Source organism: Conger conger, chromosome 14 (genome assembly GCF_963514075.1).
Source record: "Conger conger chromosome 14, fConCon1.1, whole genome shotgun sequence".
In the NCBI taxonomy this organism is placed as follows: domain Eukaryota; kingdom Metazoa; phylum Chordata; class Actinopteri; order Anguilliformes; family Congridae; genus Conger; species Conger conger.
This window is the reverse complement of record NC_083773.1, coordinates 26,637,813-26,647,999: the sequence shown is the minus strand read 5'-3', so window position 1 is coordinate 26,647,999 and position 10,187 is coordinate 26,637,813. Positions and strand designations below refer to the sequence as shown.

General features: G+C 42.9%; 1 protein-coding gene across 3 annotated transcripts; it reads left to right on the top strand.

Moving 5' to 3' along the window:
- LOC133109716 (calcitonin gene-related peptide type 1 receptor-like) lies at positions 1-9,571 on the top strand. Of its 3 annotated transcripts, none has more exons than XM_061219227.1 (12): positions 1-136; positions 3,683-3,826; positions 3,924-4,071; positions 4,730-4,837; positions 5,015-5,127; positions 5,544-5,635; positions 5,964-6,090; positions 6,189-6,342; positions 6,988-7,048; positions 7,391-7,457; positions 8,700-8,843; positions 9,230-9,571. In XM_061219227.1, exons 2-12 carry the CDS (start codon positions 3,773-3,775, stop codon positions 9,377-9,379), a joined length of 1,218 nt encoding a protein of 405 aa, XP_061075211.1. In that variant the 5' UTR covers positions 1-136; positions 3,683-3,772; the 3' UTR covers positions 9,380-9,571. The 3 variants fall into 3 exon arrangements, with proteins under 3 accessions (XP_061075211.1, XP_061075210.1, XP_061075212.1); XM_061219226.1 differs by having other exon boundaries at positions 9-136; positions 3,723-3,826; XM_061219228.1 differs by lacking the exons at positions 8,700-8,843; positions 9,230-9,571 and adding an exon at positions 7,620-7,724 and having other exon boundaries at positions 9-136; positions 3,723-3,826.
- Positions 9,572-10,187: the final 616 nt, after the last annotated feature.

Genomic DNA, 10,187 nt, shown 5'->3' with positions numbered 1-10,187 from the left:
GGATATGAGAACTGCCTCGACAAGACTGTTTAAACGTCGGGAACTGGTGACATATCGAAATTTTTATCTCAACACGGTAGCTAAATAGAGGAACGGACTGCAGAACTGACTTCATACAGAGGCCAAAATACATACGGTATGTTTAGTTTACTTTATCATTCTTACATTGGGCTATATTTTTTGCTTGGGTGCCTGCCATTTGGGAATTGTCTGAGCTTTATTAAGGCTCAGCTTAGGGTATGGAACCAATCTTACATTTAAGGCATTTAGCAGAAACTTTTATCCAGAACGAGTTCGTGTATACTGCTGGATATTTACTAATACACTTCGAGTTGAGTACCTTGCTCAAGGGTACAATAGCAGCATCACAGTTAGGGATCATACCTACAACTTTAGAGTTCCCTAACTATTATGCTGTTTTTGCCTGAGTCTTGATACTCGCATATTAGTACTTGTGAGGAAGAAATACACAAGGCCAAACCGATATGTTGACACCTTTAGGAGGATTTCTATTGTTTTACCTTTTTTTAAACTCACATTTCGCTAATTTCATACACGACAGCAATTGATTGGGTTACTGTTGAAATATCTAATTCAACATCTGATCTGATTAAATTCACATGTCTGTTGTGAGGTCTATGAGAACTATGCATTCCTTGTTCAGCTTTGTTAACCACCTCCATATAACGCAAATTTGCCTATTGTCTATATAGGCTAAAGGCTGTCTGTGTGGGCTTCAGGCAGGTAGAGCACTGATGTACTGAAATACTTGTTGCTCATTTCTCACTGGAATGGTTTTACATTGTTGAGGAAATCTCTGTACAATCACCGAGCATTAGGTATTTACACTTATTTTTTAGTCTTATACTGCTGTAGCCTATCCACTTAGGGTTATGATGTGGTGTGTATTCAGAGATGCTCTTCTGCTTACCACTGTTGTAATGTGTGGTTATTTGCGTTACTGTCACCTTCCAGTCAGCTTTGACCAGTCTGGCCATTCTCCTCTGACATCTCATTAACAAGGCGTTTCTGTCTGCATAAGATTTTTTTGGTTTCTTGCACCATTTGCAAACTCTAGAGACTAGTGTGTGTGAAAATCCCAGGAGATCAGCAGTTTCTGAGATACTCAAACCTCCCTGTCTGCCACCAACAATCACTCCGTGGTCAAAGCCATTTAGATCACATTTTTTCCCCATTCTGATGGTTGATGTAAACATTAACTGAAGCTCCTGACCTGTATCTACATAATTGTATGCATTGCACTGCTGCCATACAATTGGCTGATTAGAAAATCGCATAAATAAGTAGGTGTAATAAAGTACAAATGTTCAGTAAAGTGCTCAGTGAGTGTACACTTTCAGAAAGGTTTCTGTGTTTGGGTTTGGGTTTTGGGTTTTAGATGTCGTATTGAATTGCCTGGAGAACAGTGTGCCCACACAGAAAATCTTTCTAGGGGCTACTAGGTGGTGAATATAGACTGTGCCAGTGCCATCTGTGGCTGGTAGCCCCACAGGGCGATGTGCATGTGGCAACTGCATCAGTTGGGATGGTTCAGTTGGCTAGGAGTCCACCATGTTTCTTCACTCTAGTGACAACATTGAGTGATGCACAACATGCCAAAGGCACACATTAAAGGTTTTCCTCCAACTGCACTCTATGGGAGCTTAGGTCAGTTAAGTGAAAAGGAGTGGTGGTGACACCATGTGTTTTGGAGGAGAACTGCATGTATGCACTATCCTGAAATGCAGATAATTGCACATCCAAATTAGGTCAGCAGTTGGCCACAATTTCACATTGCCAACTGTCATGCCATTTTAAAAACTCCCCTGCTCCCAGGAAAAAGTAGCCTGTTGTGCAGCTGTAGTTATAAATAGCCATAATCGACTCATGCTGTAGCCCAGGTGTTTTAGTGCTGTCTGTTTGTGTTTGAGCTAATGGACCATGCCACGGCCCAAGGCTGGTGAACTATCTGTCTCCCTGTCACCTGCTGGGGAGGTGAGCGTAGCGCCAGAATGGAAAACGGTTTTCGGGGAGAATTTACTGGATCTGCATCTGAAATTTAGAAGTTGTATTATACAAATGTTATTGTTGGATAACAAATTGGAATTTGACAGCCTACAATTCAGGGTCTTTAAAGTTTACCACATTTGCAAATACTGCATATTATTCCCATGTTTGCTGTAAATAAAACTACATTGCCCAAAGTCTGTTTGGTGAATCAGAGACCTAATAGGTTTTCATTTTGTACCTCTGTTGATGCAAGGCTTCTAAAATTGGCTTCTAAAATATTCTGAATTCATCAGGGACATTTCTTGCAGCATATTTTCCAAAAATAAAATATTATTCCGAAGGGATGTTCTTCTGCACTCTGGACAGAATAGTTTCCCATGCCACTGAAACACAGAGCTGAATAGTCACAGTTCCCTCTGGTTCGTTAAAGGCCCTGTGTAATAAAACAACATCATTTTAAATCGTTTTACTTTTACTTTTATTCTGTAGATACTGGTTTTTAATATGAAAGCTATAAAGTTCTTATAGTGCCCACTACAGGAGGATTCAGCATTTTCCATTTGGAGACTTTGTTTCTTATAAGTAGCATGGTATTTACATCTTAAGCAAACAGTAGTGCAATCATTTATTGTGCTGCCAATCGTAAGTGAAGTTGAAGGTAAGTTCAGACAAAACTTAATTAACTCTAGAAAGAAATGAAAAATTTCTGGGTCTTTGTAAACTACAGATTTAAAACATTTTCACTTCGGGATTATAATCAGCATCATCTCTCACACAGCTGGTGTGGGGTTTATTTGAGGTCAGTGCTCATGTGCTGGAGCTACATAGAGCACTATGTCTCACAAGTACGTACACAGACTAAAAGCCAAATTACTCTCAGCTTCCACTGTTCCAGCACGGCCCATACAGACCTGCCAGTCCCGTTTGTCCAAACCACTTTCCTAGGTGTAGCTACCTGTGTGGATCCACGTGTCTCTTTTCTGTTTGTCTGCTGTTCGCTGCCTTTCCAGTGGCCCTGCTTGGGAGAGGACCTACTTACTCAGCATCACAAATCTTCCCTGGAGTTGTTGTCAGTAACACCACAGTACTGAGGGCTGGAGATTTATATTCCCGTTGTACTGAATTCTAGGTCAAATGGAGAATAATAATCTGAAATGTGTGTCTTAAATCTTTGTTTTTTTGCCTTTGGATCAGGGACAGTGGAAAGTTCTATTTGTTTACAGTGTTCTGGGGAAAGTCACGCAATCTCCTGTTTGAGTAAGATTATATTTACAGAGGACAGGCTGAAGGCAGTGGGGAGAGGGGAAACTCTCTCACATTGATATCCCTGATACCCTCTGAAGGGGGGCAGCCTGTAGTCAGTGGCTAAGGTACATGACTAGGACCCAGAAGGTTGGTGGTTCAAGCCTGGTGTAGCCACGATAAGATCTGCACAGCTGTTGGGTCCTTGAGTAAGGCCCTTAACCCTGAATTTCTCCAGGGGGGATTGTCCCCTGCTTACTAACTGTAAGTAATGTTGGATAAAAGCGTCAGCTAAATAACAAATTATATTTGTTATTTAGTATTATATTATTATTGTTATCTTCCCAAAGTGCTCAGATGAACACATTCATCAGGGTGATTTTTCCACTCCAGTTTCATCCAAATTATTTTTGTGGCTTGATTGCTTCAGTTGAGTGATCTAGGTTTCTCTGGTCCCACCCCAATTCCAGTAAGCAGCCGTTCTCTGGTGCCCCCTGTCTGAAGCTCACACGGTGGCACCATGAGGAGGACACAGCTGTGCTGGGCGGCGTTACTGCTGCTGCAGTTTGCTAAGGTGAGTGTACAATACGTCTTTAACAATGGATGAATCTGGCAGCGACCATGAAATAATGTTACAGTAAAGTTTTATTATTTTATCCCTGTAATCATAGACTCCCACAAGTGCAACATTCCAGCCAGAGGTCCCTGTGGCCACTGCAGCCGTGTCATATGACCTGACCGTGGCTCGTCAGCAGATTATAGCAGCACAGTTTGAGTGCTACCTGAAAATCATCAATGACCCCCCTAATCTCAGTGAAGGTGAGCCAGACATTCACACACCTATCATGGTCTGAACAGGAATTCTGAAAAATGTTTAAAAAAAATTCAAATCAGCTGTTGTGAATTCCTTTGGTTCTGCCCTGAAGAGGGGTGATTGGCCGAGGTGAGATCTCACTAGTACAACAAAAGCAAAACAGCTCAAAACGTTTCAGAGAAAGCATCAAATGTAGGTAAATGAATGCCTTAACACATATTCTCCAAAAAAGAGGACTGTTTTCACACTGTTGCCTTTTACATTAAGCTATTAGAGGTCTTATTCAAGCTGAGGAATGTGGTATATATTTCGCGGTGCCAGTACCTGCCAGAGAACTGCACAGATTAGTGTAAAGAGTTTCTATATAGGCACAGCATATATGTATGAATATGCTAAAACCATATGTAATAGACACTGTATTGATGTGAACCAATTCCCACTGTTGCCTGCTTCAGCAAGTCCGTTACCATGGAGTTGTCAACAACATCCATTGAAAATATTTACGATCAGCTCCTTATACGAGTGGTAACTTCAGTGTATTGTTACACTGCAACCATACATGCTCAGAATGCTGGGTGTGTATTGCCACTCTGTTTTTTCCTGAGGATGTGATGTTGGAACACGCCAAAGTTTTACGTGACACAAATAGGTCCCCTTTGGCAGGTCCACTCTGTAACCGCACTTGGGACGGCTGGCTGTGCTGGGAGGACTCCTCTCCCGGGACGGTGGTGCAGCTCTGCCCGGAGTACTTCCGCGACTTTGACCCTTCTGGTGAGAACGCCGAGCATGTCGCCAAGAGGGGGCTGAATCACTTTGTGTCACTGTTATCTATGCACTCAATCTCCCTCTCTTGTGCTCTGAACATAAACTCACCATGTCTGGGAAGGAGTGGGAAAGACACACAAATTCAGATTGCTCACTGGTCCATGTTGTCTTGACCTGCTCTAGAAAAGGTGACCAAAGTGTGTGGCAGGGATGGGCAGTGGTTCCGCCACCCTGAGAGCAACCGCATTTGGTCCAACTACACCCAGTGCTCCGGCCACATCAAGGACAAGCTCCAGGTACAAAGAATCATTACTAACCTACTTCATGTTAGAGACTGCATATTCCAAATCGAACAAATGCTGTTGGGTCATTCTAAAGAAGGCTAATGGCTTCCTGAGGAAAACAATTTGTTTTAATTGTCCAATGCCAGGGTAACAGTGCTTGTCACTCTGAGATGGGTTCCCGAATGTGTTGGGCGGCCTGTAGCGTAGTGGTTAAGGTAAATGACTGGGACACGCAACGTCAGTGGTTCTAATCCCGGTGTAGCCACAATAAGATCCGCTCAGCCGTTGGGCCCTTGAGCAAGGCCCTTAACCCTGCAATGCTCCAGGGGAGGACTGTCTCCTGCTTAGTCTAATTGTCCAACTGTACGTCGCTCTGGATAAGAGCGTCTGCCAAATGCCAATAATGTAATGTAATGTTGTTTACACAGGCAGCATACAACGTGTACTACCTGGCCATTGTAGGCCAAGGCTTGTCTGTGGTCTCCTTGCTCATCTCTCTCTGGATCTTCTTCTACTTCAAGTGAGTCCTGAGCCCCCCTGTCTATCTCTCAGTCTGGAGCCAGGTTCCACACACATGTCTCAGAGGAGGAAATGCAATGATAGTTATTGAAATAAGGCAATGGCTTTGTAAACACAACAAACACATGCTATAAATAAAAAGCATTTTCAGTGAAGAATACTATATATTATATCTGAAATATAATTTGAAAGATGACGTTTGATATTTTCTGGCAGCCCTCACACAGCACTGGTGACGTCATTGTCGCTTATTGATTATTTCATCCCTTTTACAGTGTGGTATTTGCGAAACGTTGTGAACCCCTCTAGTGTTTCTGAATCCTGAACAGGAGCCTCAGCTGCCAGAGAATCTCTCTCCACAAGAACATGTTCCTCTCCTTCATCCTCAACTCCATCTGCTCAGTCATCACCCTCTCTGTAGTGACCAACAACCAGCCGCTGATAGCCAGCAACCCGGTGAGTGCGCTCTGTGCAGTCCCACAATGCACCTGGGTGATGCACTCTGGTGGATAACGGTTTGAGGAAAACTGTGCTTTCGCTCTGTCCCGAGATAGATGAGCTGCAAAGTGCTCTCTTTCCTGAGCTCTTACGCATTGGGCTCCAACTATTTCTGGATGCTGTGTGAGGGAATCTACCTGCACACCCTCATCATCGTCGCCGTGTTTGCAGAAGAACAGCAGATGCACTGGTACTTCATTTTGGGATGGGGTGAGTAAGCCTGTGGAAAACGGGGAGCCTATCTCAATTCTTGTCTATTGGATTATAGGCCAGACGATTCACTTCTACCATATTGAGTGATGAATGGGGTGAAATGGACAACTAGTAGCTCAGTCGGTATCAAATACCTTGAGGTCTATTGAATCTACTGTTTTGTATCTTGTTTTGTGAGTCTACTTCTGTTGTATCTCTGAAGCCAGATAATGTGGTTTCAATCAGGGAAGCAAGGCCCATTGCTTTCCATTATGGCTGATCCCATTAGGATTCCTGTTTCTCCTTTGATCAATACTGGGGGCTTGTCAGTGTGTTTACAATTTAGACAAAGATATGAAAAAAAAGAAAGAAAATGAACAAGATAAATTAGGTGTACTGGTCCTGAATCAGGTTCCTCCTTTGTATATACTATTCTTATGCACTATTAACTAAAAAGTGTAACTGATCCTAGCTGGGCACTCCTACTCTGAGACCTTTTATGCATATGTGGCCTGAAAGCATTCATTGATGTTTTTAAATGAGATACCCTTTATACAGTACCAGCAGTAACTCCTTACGCCTCATTGGCATCGGGGACATATTGATGATGATGATGATGATTAACGTGTGTTGGATTATTGCTGTTGTCCATGTTCCCGGTAGTCTTCCCGCTTGTCCCTGCCACAATATACACTATGGCCCGCTGCTTCTTCTATAATGACAGGTAAGCTGTTGCTGAAGCCATTTGGAGAACAGCCTGGGTATGTTGCTTGCCAACATGCTAGCTCACCAAGCAACATTACTGTATATTACCAGACCTATACTGTTCCATACAAACACAGGGAAGCACACTTGTAGGCATTTTTTAAAGACAGGATTGTTTATCCCAAAAATTATTTACTGTATTTCATCTGCTTATCAAGCATATATTGTGTTTGATTTGCACTTTGTTGTACGTCGCTCTGGAAAAGAGCATCTGCTAAATGCCATGTAATGTAATGTAATGTAATGATAGCAGTTCAGCTGAGGCAAGTTCTTTTCTCTCTACATGGTCCATCTGCTGCAGTTGCTGGATCAGCGCACAGACTCACCTGCTGTATATTGTCCATGGCCCCATCTACACCGCCCTGCTGGTCAGTCTTCACACTGCATCCAAGGGCAATGAGACCTAAATGTGATGGTGAACTCTACATTTTAGGACATTTCTCATTTTTGATAACGCATTTGAATAACAACACCACATACCCAGTATAACATTTAAATGTTGTGATTTAAAATTGTTTCATCTTAAGAAGACTGGACACTTCTACCACCTTGAGACCTAGTTTTTTGAGGCACAAAACCTCACACAATTCCAGAACGATGGTGATAACTTGGACTTCTCAAGACGTGATCCCTACAATCTTCGAGGTTAGCATGACAACAAAACAAACAACACAGCTGTAGTCTAGTTTCTTTCCCAAACAGTCAGGAAAATTATTTTTCCTCAGTTTAACGTAATAACATGAAAGATATCCTTTGAAACATTAATTCTCCTCGCACTAACACAAATCTTCTGAAGCAGCAAGTTTTCAGAAAGTGCACATGGTGTGTATGGACCGGATCGCAGACAGGGTGCCTTAATCATTTTATGGTGATTGCCACTTTCATTAGAGAAATTATACTGTTATACTGTTCTGCATATTCTGAATATTTTCTGCAGATAATGACTGTAGAAAATGTTCAGAAATTAGTTTTGCCTCACTTAATTTGCTGTTCTTAGGAAATTGTGTAGTTCACATTGATGCGGAGTCAAGATTTTGCAAAAATTGGCATTTTCTGCAGATTCCTTCAATATTGATGCAACATCCAACATAATGTTGGGAACAGCTGTTTCTTGGAAGTTTGATTGGGGGAAAAAAAACCTTATAAATAAATAACAGTCCACTGCTACTGCTTTTTTAATTTCAACACTGATTTTATTCTGTGCTGCTCAATTAAACTGCATGTTTTTTTACTTATCTATTTATTTTGGTCTTTAAAACAATAGCCATAATAAAAACAAATGTACCTCGCTATAAAAACAAAAAACAACATTTTATTCCTGAACAAATCATATTGCAATCAAATCATCAACCATACAAACAAAAAATCCATACCAATCCATATTTAAACATGAACTGATGATTTTATGCCTATTAAAAACATTCCATATCATGCAATGTTTTCAAATGTTTTCAGGATCTGTAGGCAGTGCTCTTCTATTGCTGTGTCCTAGCCTCCCCCTTTTGAACAGTGAACAGTGGTGCTCTCCTCTCTGTGAAACTAACATGTACATTCTGAACTGAAGGTACATTCAGACTGTATTCTTATGCTTGCACGTCCTTTTTAACCAGAGAGGAGAGTTGAGGAAACAAAGCCAGAGCAGGAGCCAACTTCTCCCACTGCAGAGGAACCACTCAACAAGAGAAAGCGCGGTCAAGATACTGTCCAGGCCTACGGAGACAAAACCCCCAGATCTAAGAAGAGCCCACAGAAAGGTTAGGATAGTAACACTGAGCAGATCAGCAAGATTGCTTTCTAATAGGCATCATCTGATACAACCTCATTGATTTGTACTTATTAAACAAATCATGAATGCATTATTATATTATCCATTAAAATTGTGGACTTTGGACTTTATGGACTAACATGCATTTTATAACAGTTTTAATCTAATTGGCACATTTTGAATGACCTGTTTTCATAAAGCAGGAATCTGCAAATACTGATATTTAAGAATGTAAAGAGAGACCTCCTTTTTCCCCAAAGTCAAGGCTTTGAGAATATTTCAGAATGCTGCTGCCTATCATGTGGTTTTATGTGCAATACAGTTAGACCTATATACCATGCTCTGAATAACTGGTGTCTACCTGCTTTATTTTAGAATCCGTCAACAGGGTCTATTGTGGCACCCCTGCTCCTGAATGTTGTGCCACGTGGGTGGAGAACCCTGGAGGGGCCCGGGCCGGTCAACCGCGCAGACGTCACGCATTGGGAGAGGTGTGCGAAGGGGTATATCTGCCTAGAGATGTGATGGGGAGATCAGCACCTTGGAGAGAGATCCCTCTACCTGCGGTCCAGGACCCCGGCCAGCGCACGTGAGTTAGCAGAGTGGAAAATCACTGACTCACCTGCAGCCTCTTTTCCTAATAAGCAGGGAATGGGATTTAAGGCGCGGTCGAGGCTGCAGCCAGGCTCAGTTGGTGCCATTCCTGAGCGTGTGAGAGTGTGGAAGACAGGGAGAGGAAGGACCTGCAACGCCCAGCCATACTGAACCTGAGGAAGACCCCACCTTCACGGACGGCAACACCGAAGACCTGGAAACGGACGCCGGTCACGTGAGCCAGATAAATTACCTCCCTATTCACCCCCTGTCTTTGTGTTTCCCGCCAGCCCTGACGCGGCCGAAGAGGAGAGGAGGGAGGAAGCCCTGGAAAATACCCCGGTCTGGGAAGAATCTTCGTTTATTATTTGCCTAAACGGCCCCTTTGATTTCTCCAGTTTTCCCCTACCCTTGCCCTGAGGGGGGGCGCTATCACCGATACCCCGAAAAAAAAAAAAACACAGAAAAAATAAAAAGAAGTATTTTTTCTGACATCTGCTATCTCCTGTGTTCGTTCCTAGCTCTGCCCACTCTCTGCACCTCAGGATTCACCCCGAGGCACCACATATGGTGGAGAATGCTGGCATACTGATGCCACGCTGTGGAAGCTGATCTGGGCCGAAGAACCAACACGGGTGAGAACGGAGAGTGAAGGGAAGCCACACCCCCTGGGGAAGAGCGAAGAAGGAGACGATTGGCTGCCCCTACCCTCGCTGAGATGCAAGAAGCGGAAGCAGAG

Bases quoted from the DNA above. Each gene is read 5' to 3' on its own strand.
- LOC133109716 (XM_061219227.1), top strand. From the start codon at position 3,773: ATGAGGAGGACACAGCTGTGCTGGGCGGCGTTACTGCTGCTGCAGTTT. The intron at 4,838-5,014 runs GTGAGAACGCCG...GACCTGCTCTAG, and splicing joins CCGCGACTTTGACCCTTCTG to AAAAGGTGACCAAAGTGTGT. The intron at 7,049-7,390 runs GTAAGCTGTTGC...CATCTGCTGCAG, and splicing joins TGCTTCTTCTATAATGACAG to TTGCTGGATCAGCGCACAGA.